Here is a 23,050-nt window from a genome sequence, read left to right on the forward strand (position 1 = left end):
TGCTAAGTAAAGACGATATTTGTTTCTTTTGAGATATTATTTACAACATTTTACTAAGGTAAGTTAAATATAAAGAGTACTAACAACATAGACGTTTTTCGGGAAATTTATTATTGTTAGGGTTAAAAATTCTTAAGCTACCTGGTATAAGATAATCCCATAAACAAGAAAATAAAGAGTGGTTAAATCCTTCTACTAATTGTTGATCTATAACAGATATATTAAGCGCATCTGTATTGTGGTTTGCAGTGTGTGGTAATGTTGAGTCAATTACCTATATGAGGCGTTCTAACCAACTTATGTCTGAATTCAACTTTTTTAAACATTTTAAGTTAATTATAAACGTTTTCTGGACGAGGGCAAAGACCACTCAGGTGGACAGGATCTTTTTGCTATTCCTTTTTCGAAAAAAATATAAAATACCAGAAGTACGAAATCAATTAAGTACAATTTAATCTTATTAATTCTTGGCAGATATCTTGTGACATTCTTGTCTCAATAAAATGTTGGTGTATAAACATGTCCCAATCAAAATTTAATCTTGTCTTGTTTTTTTTTATAATATAAGAGTAGCAGACGAGCATGCAGTCCACATGATGGTAAGTGGCCACTGCCACCCATGGACATCTGTAATCAAGCCCAGACAGCATTAGATATTCCTACCTGAGGTCGGCCACAGATGCGCCGCTACCCCTGGGGACTAAGCTGGAACGCCCCGGAAAAGTCTGTCTCCCTTCAAACCGGAACACAGCAGCGCCTATCACTGCTGTTGTTAGGTAGAAATAAGTGTGGCGGTGGTGCCGCCGGAGTCGAACCACAAAGGATTCTACCCCACCTTCAAACAGTTCTTGTTTTTCTAAGTAAGTGTGGGTTGCCCCGTATTAGGTTGCGTTAAAATTAACTATTGCAATAACTGACGATAGCAATAAAATGTAACAATAAATAATTGCACCAAGTTATTTGATATTAACTCATTTGTGTCATTGTGACCACGATTTTAGTCGATGTTGACACATACAAAACTTGACAAAAACAATACCTTTAACCGACCAAAATCTATCGGTTAACGTTAAGTAACCTATGTTGTCGTTTTAACCGCAACTAACATGGTGTTCAGTTTTGTCTATGGTTCTACGTATTAATTATCTGTCGTTGGTATTAATTTTAATCTGTAGGATTAAAAGCATAGATATTTATAGTTTGAAATAGTTCGTTGTAGTGTCGTTGTCGTCGTGTCGTTCGCGGTGGTGTATGCCGCCACCGGGATAAAGTTGTTCGAGAAGCTTCGGAGTCGTCGGTCGCTCTCGCGCATATTTGTCGTTTTAGTTATACTCCGAAGTAGAAGCCACTATTCGTATTCGTAGCGTTTCCTTTAAATTCGCGTTAACTTCATTGTTCGCGGTGCAACGTGCTGTAAGATCGACGCCACGTGAGAAGAGGAAGAAGGTAGAGGTAACCGGTAGACCATTCCGAGGTAAGACTAGCTAGTTCGAGCTTAGGGTGAGTTGAAGGTGCCTTATACCTAGTACAAGAGGCTGCGACCATCAGCAGCAGGTGAGTGCGTGACCCTATAGCACTTTGCATCTTATTTTTCGTATATACAGTCCACTTAACCTTCTTCGGGACACGGTCATCCTGTCCATCGAAGAGAGGAACATTCGGTTCCTTATTTGTTCTAACGGCCGCGGGAATCTTAATATTTTCGGTCTCGGAGCCGAATGCATAACATTTTTGGTCTTCGAGACGAATTCACCACATTTTTGGCCATCGTGCCGGATGTATGTCACACACATGGTTTAACCCATGAATTAACCATAGATTTAACGGCTGAGTAGGCTTTTGCTAACGTTGAAGTTCGGTGCAACCCGCCCTAACTCATAATCTTGTTGACGTGACATGACGTCAAGATCTTGACATTTGGACGCGTGCAATTCGTCACGAGCACCACCGAAGAACAATTTCCCCGCGACCTTGGGAACAGTTCCGCTTCCGTCGGGGTCAAGGCTGCAGGTTGAGGGGCAATATTTAGTTCATTTTATAATTACTGTAATTAAACTGCATCACACATGCAGACTTTACAATAATACCTTCTAACACATGCGCTTGTCTAGGTAATACTTATTCAAAGTGATTTCTGCGTAACCTTTTAATGAAATCCACATTTTCAATAAGAAATAGCAAATTCAGTTTTGTCGTTGCCTGTTTGAGCTTTTCTCTGTAGTTGACAAATATAAGAAATGCATTGCTATTTCTCAGATATACCTAAAGGTATGACTCTTCGACGCCGGAGGAACCGCCACCAAACTTATTACTGTCTTTTAACAGTAGTGTTAAATACCACTGGCAACAAGATTAGGGCCCTGAAAAAAGAAAAAAAACAGTGTGAATTAAATATTGTTTGATGGAGGAGGACGGCAGTGTGGTAAAGTTAATATCCTAAAAATAGTTAAATATATCAGTCTTTAAAGGAAAGCATATATAATTGTTAATGAAATATAACTGCCGTATTTGTTTTTTTTTTCTTTTTTCAGGGCCCTCTAATCTTGTTGCCAGTGGTATTTAACAGTAATGTTAAGTAGTTTCTCTTTTAAAGCGTTTACTGAGATTCATTTTATGAGGTTTTCCAAGTTAGTCTTTAGGGGTAGCGATGCATCTGTGGCCCCAACTCAGGATTTAGGTAGAACCTGTTCCACTCGTTGATCACAGATGGCTATGGGCGGTAGTAACCATTAACCAGGTGGAGTGTAAACTTGGTCTCTATTATTTAGTCAGAATAACAGAAATAAAACATTTGAAATAATTACTTATGAAATAAGCAACTTCCTTCTTTGCAGATAAATTACTATACAATATAAAAAATACCTAGAATAAGCGGAAGTTACTGAAGGTGTTACATCCGTACTTAATCGAAAATTATCTCGTTAATATCATAGGTTTTTTTGCTATGAAATTATCCATATCTTAAAATCAATTACATTACCATTAGTGGTATAAATAAGCATAAATAATCGCTTCACTTAGAGCCTAGTCTATAGACCTCTAGAATACTAATTTAAAACCTTGTAGTAAGTACGTAAGATTTATATAATCACACGTACGCACACCGTACAGATACGTACAGAACACACCATGAACCAAACAAATTAGGTATCTATTGTCTTCGTAACCACTTAATGTATTTAAGTTTAAAAATAAATTTCCCATGCCTTAAAACTTTCTCACAATAATATGAATTGCTACATTTATTATTGCTAATTAGCAAGAGAAATAGGTATACAAAGATAAAAATAACAAATCCCATAAAAGAAAACTATAGAACAAGTAAAGCAATTATATACATAGTGTCTCACATCCTTATTGACGGATTCCTATATTTTTGAATCCAAAAACCCTTCTGTAACAGAATCATAAAATGTATCGTCAATTGGTCCCACTGTGCCACATTATTTTCTGAAATAATTATCCCCAAAAAAACTTAACCGCTAAACATAAATAAGAGATTATTGACTGGTTATAAGTTTTTTATAACCTCTTGTTGATTTACTCAAAATATAACTGACCTACATTTACATTTTAATCCGGTAAACAGGACCACGACTTACGACCACGTAATAACTCGTTAATAAATCCATTCAATTATTTCATTCACAATAATTGAGTTTCTCGTAAATTTAATTTTCACCAGCGCCGTTTTATCACACTTCTTTATTTTTGCCGTAAAATTATTGAAATTAAGGTATGATTGAAATTGCAAACATAATTTATATTCACATATAAATTATCTTTGTCAATGTAACGTGTTAAACGTTTAACCTTAATCACTCGTAAGTTATTTTTTTCATATCTACTTTAAATAACAGATTAAATAACAGATTAATTAACGTTTCTTTGCTTGAATTATTTTAATCATCATAAATTATTTCTGATTGCCTGACCTTCGGTCGAACCCACAACCCTGCACATAACAGTTCGGCACAGTCAATAATTATAGTATTATAACTTTTTTATAGTATAGGAGAAGATGACGAGCATGCTGTCCAACTGATGGTGAGTGGCTCAGCGTGGCTACGGTCATGGACATCTGTTATCATCCCCAGATAGGATTAGATTCCTACCTGATGCCTTGGAAAAGTAACTAACTAACTTACGTTTGGTTTATTCTGTTAATAGTTTAACGTAGCTATCATGCGCAGGCGAAGTAGGAAGTCAAACCTAGTATTGTAATACGATCTACAATCAAAGTTGTTTCCAATGCACATTTGAAGCTACGTCCGGACTGTAGTCTGATATTTAAATGTCAATTGCTCTTAATATCAAAGAGCTATTTTACTTCCTGTCGTGCGTAATAAGATCACGTTGCATTTATTCGTATGCAATTATATAAACTTAAAAGGAAATTCAGTTAATTCACTGGATTTTATAATTGATTGACAATTTAATTTATTTAATTCCAGTAGTAATGGAATGTATTTTATGTAAGTGTGCAATTTATGTTTTACCTCGATATTATAAATTAAAACAATGTAAGTACTATATTTATTATGTATTATTATAATTTAAATTTATTATTATTTATAATGTTTATTATGTATTATAGGATTATATGACTTTACATAGGGTCACGATATTATTATAGGGCTTATCTAAAAATATATTTGGAAAATAAAATATCTCATCAACAATTATTTAATTGTTTCATGTTAACAAGTTTATCTTATGTGTATTTTTCAAATGTGATTGCATAGTCTTGTTCAGTGTAGTTCCATTCCATAATTATGAACTTTCCATAAAACAATCTATGACAATTAAGATTCAACAAAAACAGGTGTGTTCCCATATAATTAAATGTTCTCATGACAAGAAAGCGAGCGCCCCAGTATTGTTAGAGCGTACTTCTCAAACCGGTAAAGGTACCACACGCCGCTGGTCACGTCGTGTATGGGAGCCCGAGAGTGAAAGCGAAGGTCGTTAAATGTGACATAGTCTACTCACCATAACATACCATTGACTATGCAATATATAGGAAGTAATGAGAAAGAAGGTAATGTAAATATAGATTTTTTTTTCTTAAATAGTACTCTTCTATTTAACAAAAAATCTTCTTCAGCATACGAATCTAATTTGATAATTAGTCAGTGCTGCCCATGAACTTCTCTATTGAATCTTTGATAGCATCGTGGTCTTATCTGAGTTGTCCTACTGCCACAGATGGAAAGCTAATTCTGAGACTTAAATTAGAATGCCACGTGTAAGTGACTCTCTGTTACTATGTGAGAAAAAATGTGCCAGTGGTATATCCGGGATCGAGTCACTAAGGGTTCTTTTAATAAAGTAATTTGAATATAATTAATTGTAAAAAATCTAAAGTGCAATTATTTGCACCATCAATTAGGTTAAAGCAATACATCCGCATTATTTGTACCTATGAAATAACCAGAATTGTAAATGAAGTGCGATGTTGGTGTATTTAATATATAAATATTATAAAAGTTTTTATAGAAATTATACTCAAATTATATTACAGCTAATACAATTATTATTTTCAAGAACTATTTATGTACATCACTGTCATACATTTTTTTAAATAATTTCTTATCGTAGATATACATATATGAGTACTTATTTTGTTATTTATTATTGTTTTACAATAAATAATTTATAACACTGCACGATGCATAAATAAATTGTTAGAATGTCTACATACAAGATGGAACAAATAAGGAAGAACTTTGATAAACATTTAGTTAACATGTTTCTATGTTATTGCTAAAAGAACATGCCTATATATTTCTTGTATATATAAGATCCGTATATTTTCGAGACGTCAAGCTCGAAGTAATCTAAATAATGTAATCTCAATTATAAGAATGAATAACAAATCGTTCTTATACATCCGACGACACTGATGTAGTACCAAGGTTCTACGGATCTCAATACGGATCCTCTTGTGATGGATATGCGCAAAAACATAAAAGCCCTGAAGAGGAGGCGTATTAGGAAACGAGGACGTATGAAGCGGATCTTTGCTTAATGAAATATGGCGACAAAAAGATAAAATGCAAATAAAGCGTGACGTACCGTGTCATATAGATTAAGCAGGAAAACCCAAAATAATACGTAAAGTTTGTTTGAAGAGTGATGTCAAATTTAAATGAAAATTTGTGTTAACAGCGATGTTAATTAATTATTTTAGGACCTTAAAATATACATAAAACAATTATCACACCAAGGATAACTTTTTATAATATAGAAGTGGTAAACAAATCCACCTAATGCTAAATAGATACTACCCATAATATTGTACAATATGACGGTACACTATTACTTGAATTATTTAGTAGTTTTTTTCACTAATACCATAGATTAGTAAAGATTACTCACTCCTAACAAGAAAATGTACCCAGTTTTGAGAATTGAAATAGTTGCGTAAAAAAGTTTTGCCACGTCTCCGTGCTAAAATGTCCGTAAAATATTTGAAATAATTATTTGTTTATTATGTAAATTACGCAGTATTAGTCATTTATTAGTAAATTTTCTCTAAAAATGTTTTTATTTGTCAAGAATTCAAAAAAAGAACTTACTAATAAGCCGTTTGTGGCTTCATTCAATTTCAAGGCGGCGAAGTATCTTTACTAATCTATGACTAATACTAAAACAATGAAATGAATGATTTTGTTTACTATTTTACACGGCTGCGAGCTATTTATTTCATACACTTACTTGTATTTTATAAATGTGTTTATCACATAATATTCCTATATCATCCATATGATACGAGTACATCATATTATATAAATAAAAGCCTAGTACATGCTTTATGTTAACTTCAGAATTTGCATTGTCCCTTCATTACTTGTTACTAACTTATAAAACATGCATATTTAGTCAAGAAGCTTCAATATAGACATAAATATAAATCAAATATGGAATTTGCAGTATCTCACATAATAATATAATTATAATTACACACGCATGTAAAACTATTAACGATATGTAAACAGCTGCATAATGACTTCCTTAAAGCATGAATCAAAGATATTTATAAAAGATTCAAAGCGTCTACGACTCAATTAGAACGTCATCTATTCAAAGAAAGCCGACTTGTCTATGATGTCAAGGATTTTTCCTGATATTTTTCTACACACATTAAGTTAAAGTAACTAAGATACTGAAATCCCAAAAATACATGTGTTAGAATAAAGTACTGTAGTGTCAGTACGCTTTCTTCAATGTATGATTATTTAGCAAATTAAAATATACTCATTAGTTTTATATAAGACTAGATTTTAATTAATATAAAGTATCTTACTTATTTGGTACTTCATACATACAAAGAAAATGTAATTTACAGATGATTTTTCTAATTCACCCTATGAATTATTGTCATCTTAGTAGTTATAACTCGAGTAAGTTGCAGCTTTCCCCGTTATAAAAAAGTATTATATCTTTTCAAGATTTGTTGTCGTCAATTTTACATACAAAACCGTATATTTGTAAACGTCATCCTTTGTGGCCGTTTAAAATATAGCCTGAGGATAGCAACTTTACTAGATAAGGATAGTTTTAATTAATTGTTTTATTTATCTAATTAAGTAAATTAGCTTGTACCCATTTAAATATACATAATAAATAAAGTAAATAAGTATGTGATACGAATTTAAGTAGCAATATGCAACACACTTGAAACATAATACGATTTTATATCTACAAAATGTATTAAATATTATTATGATTGATTTTGAGACTGATAATAATTCAGGCAAATTTACAGGCACAGCAACAAAGACATAAGCAATATCTTGTTATAAATTTTTTCGTGGTTTGCAATTGAATTCCTACTGACGTTTCATGTGAAAACATTTTAAGGCTTAGAACTCAAGAAGCGTTCTTTTTGCCTATAATAGAATAGCCGTTTCGTTTCGAAAAACCGGCACTTGTTGAATATGTAAATGTAAATAAAACGTACTTGTCCTATTCAAAACAAAATATATTTATCCCACGTCCGCTGGAGTCAGAAGAAAAACGCTTTGTGGGTTCTCACCCTTAAAATTTTAGAAGTACATAGTGATTTGCAAATGCTTAAATACAATTAAACTCACCTGCAAACCATACATTTTACATCAACCATAAATATTATGTGCGTGCCCGTATCGCTTTAACCCACTTAAAAGCTGTCAGCAAAAGTGAGTGGAGGATATCGAGCATTATAAATTATCCTTTTGATGGCTCTAGATCCAAGAAACTATAAAATTAAACGCTCATCGTGATTAACTTAATTGATTCAGTTGATTGTTTGAGCTATTTATTACAGAACCGTCAAGTCATAATGTTAGTAAAGCTCGCCATTGCAAAGCGAAGCAGCTATACAAAAATGAAATCATTATAATTCTGTAAATGACGATATCTGAACTACTACTTAGGTCGACGTGTGAACAAAAATTTCGTAGTAATACTTTCATGAACATTCTTATTGTTTATTGACGTATTCATTAATTTCCTAAAGATGATAAGCAATAGAGTTGACTGTAGTTATATTTCTCATTGCAGCTTTTTACATTTATTGTTTTAAGTATCAAATGTAAATGAGTGTTTGTAACTATAAATAAATAATTAAATTATTATTAATTTAAGATGTAAGTAACAGTGTCAGATAATAATATGAACCATTTTTAGATACAGACACAGGCACTATATTTGAGACTCGCATAATTATAAAAGTTCGTTAACAATGAATAGCTAACTAATTAACAATAATAGATTGCACTTGTCAAACAATAGATACGCTTACTAACAATATTTTGCGTTACCCCACTATTGGAACACTTTCTCATCAGCATTACAATATTCAACTACAAGGACTACACATAGAAAACATTTTCAGTACGCATGTTACGAAAGTAGAGCGCCTCTGATGCTCGACTCTCGAATCTCTCGACTCTCGACTCTCGACAATGTCGCTGGCACGCCCACAGCTTGTCAGCCACTATAGCTACTGACAGTTAGCTAATAACGTTATCAGTCTTCCATTGTATTTGCGACATGTCTTTTAATTTATTATCTCGATGTCACATGCTCACATGTCAGTCACTTGTCGATTTTATTTCGATCCGTCGTTAGATGTAAGATAGCTACGCGATGACAAGATGTGTGTACAAGTATATCCGTGCCTTCCTATCTTTGTCGAAGTGGAACAGTAAAGAGAAGGGTGGCTTAATCGAAACCTTATGAAATAAAAGCAGGTGTGCAATGCATTCAAATATGGCTTGTACAACAAGTGCATACTTAATTTACATTTTACCCACAAAAAGCTTAACTCGTACCCTTTTACATCAATTGCTTAGAAATTCATTGCGTGGACCAACGTTTTCTAATAAGTGGGGCAGAATTTTAACAACTTCACAATTGACATATTACTATAAGTGGTGCTGTTTTTCACTTGCCAAGATTGGCAGCCGATAAATCCATAATAAATCATAAAAATCCGCACAACCAAATACCGAGTCAGTTTTATAATCATTACGTATAAGTGTTAGGCTGCAGCTCAACTAGACTGAACAGACCATTAGTTTGAAATAAACATCTAGTAGATACTTTAAATGGTATTGACTGGCAACGAATTGGTTTAGCACCTCTAGTCAGACGGGTGCTAATTTGTTAGACACTTACAAAATGCATTTTGATGCTTTTCTGTAGTCATTAGCACGGAGTTATAATTAAGCACTGATTAACGAGGTAATCAACAAGTCAATAACGGTGGCGAAGATGAAAAGTTAATTCGTGATAAACAAATAACTATCGAACCTGAATACAACACTGCATTTTTACCCATTCCTTACAAAAGAAATCCTGTCTGAGATAAATTTTAAAGGCTTAATGGCTAACTTGAATCATATAATTTGTGATATAGATATTTACTATTTATGCATAAAATATTTTAGGGTGAAATCTATTTCACCCTAAAATAGATTTTACCCTATGGTTTTGTGGTTCGATGGTTGGGAATTTGTTGTTCGGTTCTAGCATCCGCTAGAGCTGGAATTCTGTTAGAGCTAGACAAAGAATTCTATTTTAAAAATCCTCTTTCTATCTATCCTCTAAATATTGCTCTCATTAGTTGTTTGCAACTTAAATAAAAAGCTAGTGCAAACTCCGCCTAAGCATAGCAGTGTAATTTTATAACAATTTTCTACGTGATTGTAATTTTAATTGGTCATGAAACATACATGCTGCAAACGCAGGTGCACTATGGTACATTGATATTTTACATCCGTTTCTTAGCTTCGTAATGGTTTTTACTAGTAAGAGCCGTAATAACCTTCGATTTTTTTATTGTCCCCGGCACGATTTTATTACACATACAAGTATATAATATATACAATCGATTAAATAATATCACAATAAATGTTAATCGATGAATTTGTGATAAATAGTTTAATACAAGGATTATCCAAGGAAAATGAGAGATGCTAGATGCGAATATACTTCTCTAATATTTTATTTACTGTTTATGCTGACAATTTGTAGTATGTCCATTTCGTTGTTTTGATCGACTGTATATTTTTACGAGGTTTTATTTAACTTGCCTTATGTCTTATTCAATACCAATATAAGATGATTCTAAATGCTTAAACCCAACCGATTGAGCTGAATTTATCTATACACTTTTGGATGACAAAGCATCACAATCCAAATCCAAAAACATACATCAATGCTGCAGCAATACTTTATTAAATTAGTTTGCTACTTCTATAACCAACTGTAACATTATAGATAATTATATAAACCTGAAAAAATCACTTTGTGAATGCGTTAAGATCATTACAGATGCATTAAGGCTATAATGACGAGCTCGAGGTCTCGATGTCACACCGATCTGGAACGCTATACAAAAACATGATCAATTTGCATGCGTCTCAGTTAATCCATATAGAACTAAATAACAAATTTAATTAATTGGTAATTAAACTAATTTTCTTATTCATTAAATTTGAATGCCTTTATTGTATGTTATACTTAGCTTAGCCAAGCTGTAAGAGCTTACATCTCTTATTTTAAAATAGCCTAATTGACTACCAAAGTTGGCCTTGCGTTAAAGCCATAACAAATCAATTATTTAAGAAATTCAAATTATGTTTAAAATACTAGAAGCTTACCTTGGGGGGTTCATTTAGTTCTCGTATGTATACCTATGATTGAAATAACTCTCCTGCGTGCATATCTGAGAATGGATTTACTATTTTTAACACAAAACTACTAGGGCTTCATTGATATACCTATTATATTGGTACGTCATCTAAACTTTGTTTTTTTTTCAGAAATATTCTACGAAAAGCAGCGCTACGATGGATGGTTCAATAATAGAGCTTATCCTGACTGGGGTTCAGTTGGTAAGTTAAAATATTTTTAATTTTATGTAGAAATACGCTCCGAAAAAGCAAACTTATGTAGATACTACGTACCTTGTACATTTTTCTGTAATACGAATTTCAAATCAAATCAAATTAGGTAATCTTTATTTGCAATCAGTCTTTATTTTGGATCTGTGGACAAAATGATTACAGTTACATAACACGGCATAAATGTGTACATTAGTATAATTTTTTTAATCGTAATATAAACGTAGATATTTTTAAATATAAATGGGGTTTTAATCTTTTTATTACACACACATTTTTCATTTCATTGTTAATAATGAAGGAAAACATCGAGAATAAACTTACAAGCCTGAAAGTTCTTCATAATGTTCTCAAAGGGATGTGAATTCTAGAAGTCTGCATTTGAACTTCATGTCTAACTATGACTGAAAACTCTTCCCAATTTAAAAGACTATTCCTATCTAGCAATGGAACAGTAGAATATTAATAGCTCTAGAACGAAATATAAAATAAAATCAATTTTAAAAGAATAATAACAGATAACAAAACATATCAAACAAAAAAGGTTTATTTCCACAGGTGTTCGAACTAAATCAAGTCATTATCTAGTTTATAAAATAGTGCATATGCAGAGACACGCACGTCGTGAGCAGGACATGCCGATATTTATTGTGACAGATCTAGACCACTGCCATACAACTCTGGCAGCTGTCAAAGAAACTGGAATAAACTAAGTTTGTTTAATGCCGATCGAAAAGCTATTTTCTGTTTCTACGTCTCCGGGTGCATTTATCATTATCATATGTAACAATAAATGGGAATACTGTTGCATGGATTAACTTAAATATATATAAAATCTCGGAATGTCATGTAGGCTTATACCCTTTTTTTGTGCACGAAGGGGACACCTTCAAAAGGTACCCGACACTGTAGGAAGCGACACCGGGTTATGTGAAATTTTTACTGCACTAAAACCCCACCGGTGACCGTCCTCAGAACATGGTGGAGAACTCCAGGATATCCGAGGGAACACAACCGGAGTCCTCCAAGCGCGATGTATCTGTCGGGCTATGCCCTGGGGGAGCAATTTAGGCTCCTCCCGCACAACTGGTGTTTACGACGGTATGCCGTCCTTCCCGGGGTTACTTGATAGATGGTTCGAATTCCCACTCTTGCCCCCCGCAACCCCGGAAAGCCTTTTTAGTCGCCTCTTTCGACAAGCAGATAACGTAGCCCTATTCTGTCCCGGAACTACAGGGACAATGTAAATTTATACCTACATGACATTCCGAGAGAACATACAGAAATATAAAGAAACTTTTACGAAAACATTACAATAAGCTCAATGTTTAATTTTCTATTACTGTTAATAAGGTTTTTTAACTTTCGCAACGTAGATGAAAATAGAGATTGTGTGATCGCGTAACATATTGCAATTTGAATTAGAAAGGTTAATTGTTTAGAACTCTAGTCGGACTATCCCAAAAATACTCACGTCAGGGCGTATATAACGATTGTGGCCCATATTTAAACACAGACTAATGGATTTAAGTAGTTTATGTGATAAACTTAAATTTGTCTGAATTACTTACGATAACGTGTACGTACAATGAATCTTATCGCTTAAATTTGGTGCAGGCTTTCCTTAAAACAAATAATTTCTACCACATCTATACAGGTGCAAAGATGGTAGACCTCACACTGGTTCGACTTCGACCACCGCCACACCTATTTCTGCCTAGTAATAGCAGTGTTAAACACGATTGGGATACTTTTTCGAGGCATTTCAGCTTATTCGTTAGGGGTAGCGACGCTTCTGTTGTCGACCACGAGTAGAATCCTAACATTATAGATATCAATGGGCGACAGTAGCCACTTACCATCAGGTGAAATACATCTGCTACTTTTATATTATATAACTCTACATAATAAATTATATTAAGCTAAGAACTAGTGTAATTCTACCTTAACACAAATCACATTACAAGTTATGGAAACCCGTAGGCGTGGAATTACAAATGATACATAAGGGGAAAATTGCTTTACACATATTTATCTCAATCAATAACGAGACCAATCACATATAAGGCTATAGAAACTGATTACAAAATAAATATTAAGACAACTTAAACAGGTATCTAGTGTATGAAAATGTATGCCTTTGAATTAAAGCTATTACATTAAATTGATATCTTAAGACTTGAAGTTTGAACTAGATCTATTTGCCTATATCAATCGTGTATAATCATTAAGTAAATAAATTTCATGTTACCTTTATACATGCATATAATTATTTATTAATAATACCAATGTATTACAAAAATAAATATTTATAGTTACAATATTTATATTTTCTTTTTTACAAGATTTCGGCTATTAAGATGATATATTTTAAATGATTGTTCAATTAACGTCTTAGATGTATTATAATAAATATACACAGTATTTAGGTATGGGATTTTCAAGATAATGTGTATAAATTTATCTTAATTACATTTTAAATTATATTTTATCTGACAATATTAATATTCGACAAGATTCTTCGTATAAAAGATATCAACGCGCGCAAAGTTCACAAAGGAAAAATAATTATGATAACTGTATTGCTTCATTGTAAGGTAATATCTTTATAAATATTTTTTATCATTATTATTAACTATATTATGTACTCGTACATATCAAAAATCATGGTAATGTTTCGGCAAATTTTATTACATTACACATAATAATATAACACATGACTTCTGATAAGAAACGCACTTTAGTATTAACCGTAACTTTTTTAGGTAAAGAAGGATTTTTAAGCTATTGCATAGCTTTTATCGCGGGCTTTGAGCGCGGCGACCGAATCGAGAAATTCCGTAACGAAAATAAGTAACACCTTTCAACAACTCGGTTGCCTGGAGACTTGATATCCAACTATCAAGTCTCCAGGCAACCGAGTTGTTGACTGTCAATAGAAAAATATGGATATAATTGAATAAAGTATTATTTTACATTCCTTATTATTTTATTTGATAACCTTAATTCGTCAACTTGAACACAGATGGTAGTAATACACATTTTTTTATAATCCGTGCAGAAATCTTAAAATTGCGTGAAGTATATTTTATATTCCCATTATAAAATTCAAAATTATATTACCATATTATCCAAATAATATGTTTTATCAACATAAGCTATGTTGAATTCTGGATTGATAAAATAACGTAAAAGAGTGTTTGTTATTTTTAAACGTACAATTACAACTGACAGACTTGACAGCACAAAATCAAAACGCCATTATGATTTATGGTACAAATTATTTGTGTACAAAGTGTTTTAAATATGAATAAACAAAGTGCATTTATTCATAAAAAATGCGATGTACCTGTAACATTCGGCCAAATGTCACAGGCACATCGCATTAATCCATTTATATTGCTGGTTGTTAATACTTTACGTCACTTATTAAATACTTTTCTATTTTATATTTTAGAATATTCAGTCTTGCTTGGAGTTATGAAATGTCAGCTGATATTTGCAATGTCTTATATAATGGAGATATGATAAAATAGTGGATAAAGATGTATTAATGTAAATGTTGATGATTATGGAAGAATATATTGTATTTCTGGAATTCCTTCTGAGCGTTTTCATAGCATAAAAAATGCTATGCAATAGCTTTACCGCGGCAGTCTCCGAGTGCCACACGTATTTTTTTTAATACCATATTTATATCTGTCATACGCTTATTTTATCTTCATATGTGTTGGCTTCAGACCAGAATTTAAAACAGGTATTACTTTCGTGAACTCATAAAAAAAAATATATAATACAATTTATGTATTTCAGTGTCATGACTCGTGATGTTTTCACACACATGTACCCAGTTTCTTAGTATTTTCTTAGTAGGTACCTAATCTAATAGGTCATTACGATCATATCATACATTCTGAATCACTCAATAATTACTCCATGTACATAATACATGATTATGATTAATTAATTACAATTGTGACCTAGTTATTTTATTCTGCAATGACTTAACATTCCGTAATAAAACGGCAGACTCATTTATTATCTACGAGGATTATATACCTGAGGTAACTCTATAACTTGCAAAATAATAGGTATCTGCTAGAGGTACGTCACTTGTTCACGAGGGGGAAACCTTCAAAAGGTAGCCGATGCCGTGGGAGCGACACAGGGTTATGTGGGACTCTTACCGCACTAAAATCCCCGGTGTCCGTCCTCGGCGCTGCGTAGAGGACTCGGGGATCTCCAAAGGAACGCACCCGGAGTCACAGCTAGATAAAGCCTTTAATCTGTCAATGCGCCAAGTTAATTTAATAATAATAATAATAATAATAAAAACATTTTATTGCCTTAAAAATTACAACAACATAATCTAAACTTAAAATTAAACATGTTTTTTCTTTAAATATAACATAATAAAAATACACAAAAGAGATAAAAAACAAAGAAATAATAATAATTGCTTACTACTTGTGGTTATAATCTAGGCAAAAGGAAGTGCTTCAGCTATTGCTACCACAGGATTACAATCCCATGGAGCGCTGTTTTTCAGCCACTCCCTCCTCCCTGAGTTGTTATGCGGGAATTCAGGACTTGGCTCCCCTACCTCGGTCAATTCGTTCTTTTTCAAACAAAAATGAAGATAAATACTAAATAACATATTTTGGGTAACAACTAATAATAATTACATTCTACAAGCTACAACACTAAATATTAAAAATAATATGACTCTTCGAGTACGGGGTGACTGTGTATGTGTATATATATGTGTGTGTGTGTGTGTGTGTGTGTGTGTGCGCGTGTATGTATATGTAACATGTGTGAGTAATGAATTTCAATTCGTTTGGAAAAAATGATCAGTTAAACGATTTTTTACTTATTTTTAAAATTAACATTGTACAGGATTTTAAAGACTAGGTTTAGATTGGTAATATTCGTGTACCGAGATAGCACGGTATAGAACACAGGCCGTACTACGAGTATATCGGATAATACTGTGTATTAATTCCCAATTTATTACTCTATTTTATCACAGAATGTTTTTTACGATGATCAACACAAGATTCAAGTAGTACCTACTATAAAATCAGTTTCTTTAACGAAAATATATCCAGAAATAATGAACATTAAATTCAAAGTTCTTATTCTATTTCCTGTAACTTTATTTTGTATAAATAATTATAAAGGCCTTTTACATGCCGGCGTAATGCTTTTACAAATTGTATTACTGCGATTTAACAACGGACACACACAAAGATTGTGTAAATAATTAAATATCAACAATAAAACAGCCAATCTAATAGTATTTGCCCTACCTAGTCGTATTACAAATTTATTATATATTTACTCGCGTGGAACTTACGTAAATAATAATGTAAATGGCATATCAATTGAAAGATTAAATTATTATTATTGAGATTCCGATATTCAACATTTTAAATACTCTCTTATAAAATAACGAGGCATTCTACGAATATTTCGGTTATTCCAAGAAAAAAGGACTTAAAACGATCAAGATACGAGTATAATAATGTTGAAGATAGCGCAATCTTTTCGTCTGCATTCTGCAAAAGATCCGGGTGCATTCTTGAAAGTAGTTATGATTATTGGCTGTATTTTAACTAACCTTTGCACACAGCTACGCTTGTAAATTATCAACATTAAATCCGTATCATATATCATGAAAGCCCGTAAAGTTTATCAGTTATGCTTTACTCTTAGCGATTGTATACAGTTATAGGATAATCGACAACCAATAATATTTTACGAACTTGCCAACATGTTTGATGATTTAGTCCTAATAACACATTCGCTAAGTTCACGATGAAGACTTTACTCTTCTGTGATTCGCAGACTTTATGGCTGCCATTGTAAGGAGCTATAGGACTACTAACATTATTAGCAAATTAAACTCATAGCTCGCCAAGAATTGTGATTACTTAGTCCTAATAACACGTTCACTCACCTCACCATAAAGACTCTACCCGTAAGCGATACGCTGACTTGTGTCTAAGTCATTGTATTTGTAAATCTATAAAATTATAGACTATAGACAATTGGTCTATAGTCTATAATTTTACTTTTTTATAAATTATAGACTATAGACAATTGGTCTATAGTTTATAATTTTACAGATTTATAGTGAGCTATATTCATACCTAGACAAGAATTGTGATTATTTAGTCCTAATAACAGAGCTAAACTCACGATGAAGACTCCAAGCCTATGAGATCCGCAGTTGTATAAAGCTATATAAATATAGACTGCTAACAATTAGTGAGGTATACGCGTACTATACCAACTTGTGATTACTTAGTCCTAATAACACGTTTACTAAGCTCACGATGAGCTAACCCGTGTGCGCTCCACAGATTTTCTCCTCGCCCCTAATTCGCGATTCGTGTCGATGTTTCGCATTGCGCCATACCAATCACGACCGCACCTCAATTATTTGCCAGACCACCGCTGTGATACCAACTATCAATCACGAATCAACTGGCGTTAAATTGTTTGTCATTATCAAATCTAACGCCAATGTCCGTAACGGCTTTGAGATACATGGACAAACAAACGCCTATTGATGTATCAATGTGAGAATATGACGCAACAATTGTAAAAGACATTCGATTTTAAATATAGTAACTGGCAATAGTTATTTTTGATTTGCTTAGGTTATACTAAACGTTGTTATGGATTGAATGCAACTCTAATATTTTGTATTTTTTGTAAGCTTTTGTACGGCGTAAAGTGAAAAAATACCTACTAAAATATTGGGACAAAGTATTTTTACAAATCATATTTCTACTCCATGTACTTTATATATTTTAAATGGGTTCCGCGTAATGGGTGATGTAACTTAAATAATTCATCTTTTTCAGTAATTTCTAGTAATCTACCAATTACATTACTTCAAGTGAACATAACATTAACAGATAAATGCAATGCTTAAACTACTCGTACATACAAAATATTTTCAAAGTTTGTAAGTTTAAGTCATCATTGTAAGATTTTCTCCTTGCTCCTAATTCGCTGCTCGTGTCGATATGTCGATAGTTCGGAAAACATTGCGCCATCACAATCGCGATCACGTTCAAATTATTTGCTGGATATCTTTTACACCGCTTTTGACCGTGGCTGATCTTGAGAAACTTTAAAAAGAAAAAAACATCATCAATGAAGAAATATTTTTTTTATCTGCGTCCTATTTACTTATTTAAAAATAAATAAGATATTTTCAATTAAAAATAAATTTTATATTATTTATTTTTAATGCAATATCATTAAGTTAATAATAACCAAATGTATCCGTTTATTTTTTCGATATACGCACTTTATTTAATAATAAAATTAAAATGACTGAATACTTATAAATAAATACCTTGGCCTATTTGAATGAAGAAATAAGGTATAACAGCGCGGGAAATAAAAGTGATTGCAGATTACAATTACGTAATATTTTATGTGCATTTGTATAACTAAACGATAAAATATGTATAAATCAAATAATAATTATTTAACTTTGTTGCAATATAATAACTATCTAGAGTCAACTGAATTATAGTATAGTACCTATTTATATTATAGCCATCTATGACGAAAGGTACCTATGCAATTTCAATAATATGATTTGTGAAATAATGATAACTTTATTTTCATGTCAATTTTTTATAATTACGTAAAATAGACATGAATAATTATTATAAGGATTTATTAAACGTGTATTATATTATTTATACTTGTATACTAATTGTGCAAGTTTTAACCACCTTAGTCAAAATATGTATAGTATAGTTTTACTTTCCATTGTATGTAAAATGCATTAGAGACCATTAATCTTCATTTCGCTTTCGTTTTCACTTGTCATTGTATCTACTTTAACTTTTATAATGGACTTGATGTATTACATATTAAAATGATTATCTATACAAATATTTTCTAAAGTTGTTTAAGAAGTGTCACTACAATCGAATAATCAAAGTATTTTTTTTGCTTTCTCCAAAAGCTTAGCAAAAGTATCATGATAATAAAATAAAACATTATGATTAATGATTATAATGTAGAAGAAAATAATAAAGCATTAATTAATGTCAATGTACAGACCATCGTACATTTATATAAAACCGCTAAGAGAACATATAAATTTTGAAGAGCTGTTAAATTAAGTACATTTATTTTTGTGTAATCAATCATTGCGAACATTTCAAAGCCATAAAGCCTGTTAAATGACGTATTAGTAACTTCTGTATTTGAAGATAGAAATACCAGTTCATTTGTGAAAAATAGCAACCTAACCTAACAAGAAAATGTAACCAGTTTTGACAATTGAAATTGTCACTGTCCTCTATCTTCATGGTTGAATAATATTTAAAAAATTTAGTTTTTAGATCATTTACGAATGAAACGACATTTCTCCGCACTTTTTCTTAGACTTCGTGTTTGCACCACTTAACTGTACATGTCAGCATTGTTCCGCGTAATTTACAACATGACAGCCATTAAATGGTCTGACACATTTGTCAGCCGTTCAAGCCATTTAATGGCTTCCTTCAAATACAAGGCGGTGAGATATCTATACTTATCTATGATTATTTTATGATTCTCCTCAGGCAGCCGACTCACGCGCAAGACTCCAGCGTCGTACGCAGATGGCGTGTACATGATGGCGGGCGCCGACCGGCCGGGGGCGCGCGCGCTCTCCAAACTGTTCATGCGAGGACAGGATGGTCTACCGTCGTTGGCTAACAGGACTGCCTTACTGGCGTTCTTTGGTAAATATATTTGTTTGTTTTTATATCATATCCCGTGTGGTTAAAGTGAATAATACCACGCCTTTTCCGTTAGGTGTAGGACTTCATTCAAAGATTGGTTTTCCCCTCTACGAAGTTATATTATGTCTACTGCGTTAACCAATCGATTGTATTCTTTAATTGTATTTGTTGACCATAAAAAATAATTATAATATCAAATTACTGACAATACTACAATATAGAGTGCATACCCTCGCGAACATTGTATTGGGTTAAGAAGTCGTTGTAAAATAAAACCAACATAAGTAGAATTGTAACTCAGAATTTTATGAGTTCTAAATAGTATTTGTATTTAGCATGGCATACCATTAAAAATCAAACTGTCTAAACGAAAATAAACACTTCATAAGACTAACCAAATTTTGTTTTACCCCAGGTCAAGTAGTGACCGGTGAAATCGTGATGGCATCAGAATCCGGCTGTCCTATTGAGCACCACCGCATCCCCGTGGACAAGTGCGACCACATGTACGACCCCGACTGCGAGGGCGCTAAGCACATGCCCTTCCTCCGAGCCTCCTACGACCGAAGTACCGGACAGAGCCCTAACAGTCCTCGAGAACAGGTATGTCAAAGTGAAAATATTATATTCAAAGTAGATTCTTTACAGAACTCTTTTTGAACGTCAATGTATACCGCCACTTCGCATGGTGTTTCGTTATGTAGAAGAATTATGATATAATTTGCATTAATTTAAATTTATATTATATGACGCGTAAGTAAGGCTAAGGACCTTTATTGACGATTGAAAATTGATTGGTAATAAAATATGGCAATGATAATTAGGGTTTTAATTTAATTGAATTATTACCGATACGTCGACCTGTTACACCAGAAAAAACCTATTGACAAGTATTGGTTAGGTATTTTAGAGTTACGTACCCAAAGGGTAAAACGGGAGCTTAGTACTAAGCCTTTGTCTGTTGTAGGGCTCTATATTTGATCCTTGTATATTATTGCCGCTGTAACAGAAAATTAAAAATGAAAAAGTTATAAAAGAGGGTTGATGGTGGTACGAAATCAACTGTATGAGAGTCCGACTCGCACTTAGCTAATTTCATTTTTGTAGCTACTACTTCACAATTCATAAAACTTACTGTATCTTTACACACCGAACTCTGTACCGGTTGTGATTTACATAAAGCGTTATGTAAACACGTAACACTGCGATTTCCTGTGTTTTGGTTGCCATGGAAGTAACGACGACAGACCGGTACAGCAACACACAGACAGCACAGTATGTACTGTCTGTGGTATGTAAAATAAAGATTGTCACTTGTACTCATAAAATTGAAAGTAGAACTTTGATATTGGTTTACACTTTTTATTTGCATACAAAATGTTAAATCTAGAATATGCTTCATTATCACTAATTGAATTGAACAAACTTAAATTGTCTCAAACTGTCTTTTTAGTAAATCATTGAAAGAACTAAAGTAGATTATCCAAAAGTATCGGTTTATGTTTTAATATTTATGTAAATGTAAGTCCGTGTATAATCTTCTTTCTATTTCGAAAGTATGGCGAATTAAACTTATATTGAATCTAACTTTCTATGATAAACATCAATATTATTAATTAAATTCATTGGATTATCTTGAGACATCTTATACATAATTACTTCCATCGTACCATTATTAATTAAATAGAAATCACTTATCTTTTATATAACTGCATCTTAAGCCAAGTTCATCGCTCTCACATGACTGCATCAATCTCTTATCAGATAGTCGGTCAGAATGTCGGCAGATAGTCGGTAAGACAGAAGCATTGGTGTCAATCAAGTTCATTTGCATTCGAGATCGCGATACTATTTTGTCGGTCCCGCTATAGTCTCTTGCTCGGCTAATAAGGCTTGTATCACCGGATGTTCGGTAACAGCTCTGGATATGTATCTATGTGGTTATTCATCTGTGTGTGACGGTAGCATGGTGACCATGCCTCACAATGCCGAAGGTACAGTTCAATTTTTGATCCAACAAATTTAAACAGTGTTGTATTAGATTAAAATGATCTAACCCTCGCAGAATTGTCGTTGTCATGTCAACAACGTTACAACAACAACAACAAGTCAACAACAATGTTACAAGGATGATCCTAGTATATGCATATAAGTAGGAAGTTTGTTTACAGTATTTATTTATTATAGCGATTATAGATTTAATGTATGCATTGCATGCAATATGAATGAATTAATATTACCACAATAAAACTTGTAGACTCTTAGAGCTTCTTAAGTAATACTATGTTGTCTTCCGCCTAGAAGAATAACAAAAAAACTAGCATCAAATATTCTTTCAAGGAGGAAATCAATATATCTTGTAAATGTCTTAAGATCAATGTAACCTAACGTTTAGTAGGTTCATCGTGAAAGCACTAATGAAGCACAATGAAGGTGAACAAATTTATTATTTCATCAGCTCTTTTTGATTCTCTGCATATATTGCGAAACTGAACTCAATGTGGTTTAATTGCGGTAACATGATATGTATAACAAATCAGTGCATACGATGATCACATACTTATAAAGTTATAACTACCTTAATCTTCAAGTAATTGATGGATTGAATTCTACTTACCATCAATTAAGTACATAAAAGTTCCATCTTGTAAATGTCTTTAACATCTTCAATCTATCCAACATTTACACCAGGCAATTCCGATTCAAGTTTCCTTGGTAAGGAACTAAAGGCGGTAGATTGTATTGCAAAGCAGGAGTGATGTCAGTCACGCCCATTAATATTCAGCGTGCCGATGCTATCACTTGTTGGCACTAAGTCATACTTGGAACTTACCGTTAAGAAGTACTTGCTACAAAACTGTCGAAAGGCTTGCATTTTTTAGTTTTCAC

At 32.7% G+C, this 23,050-nt stretch overlaps 1 protein-coding gene across 3 annotated transcripts in view; it reads left to right on the forward strand.

Moving 5' to 3' along the window:
• Duox (dual oxidase) overlaps positions 1 to 23,050 on the forward strand; it is a 56,495-nt gene that overhangs the window by 13,145 nt on the left and 20,300 nt on the right. For 2 of the 3 annotated variants that reach the window (XR_012103982.1, XM_073093189.1), the window contains exons 3-5: positions 11,316 to 11,387; positions 20,000 to 20,161; positions 20,577 to 20,764. Coding sequence is in view for 1 of the 3 variants with exons in the window: in XM_073093189.1 (XP_072949290.1) it covers positions 11,316 to 11,387; positions 20,000 to 20,161; positions 20,577 to 20,764 (422 nt within the window). In the remaining 2 variants the exon portion in view is untranslated. Of the gene's footprint in view, positions 1 to 11,315; positions 11,388 to 19,999; positions 20,162 to 20,576; positions 20,765 to 23,050 lie in introns of those variants that run through there. The other variant, XR_012103983.1, reaches the window with a different exon arrangement.

This window comes from Epargyreus clarus, unplaced genomic scaffold (assembly GCF_041222505.1).
Source record: "Epargyreus clarus isolate Ecla_fem2 unplaced genomic scaffold, WU_Ecla_fem_2.2 ptg000004l, whole genome shotgun sequence".
Taxonomy (NCBI): Eukaryota; Metazoa; Arthropoda; class Insecta; order Lepidoptera; family Hesperiidae; genus Epargyreus; species Epargyreus clarus.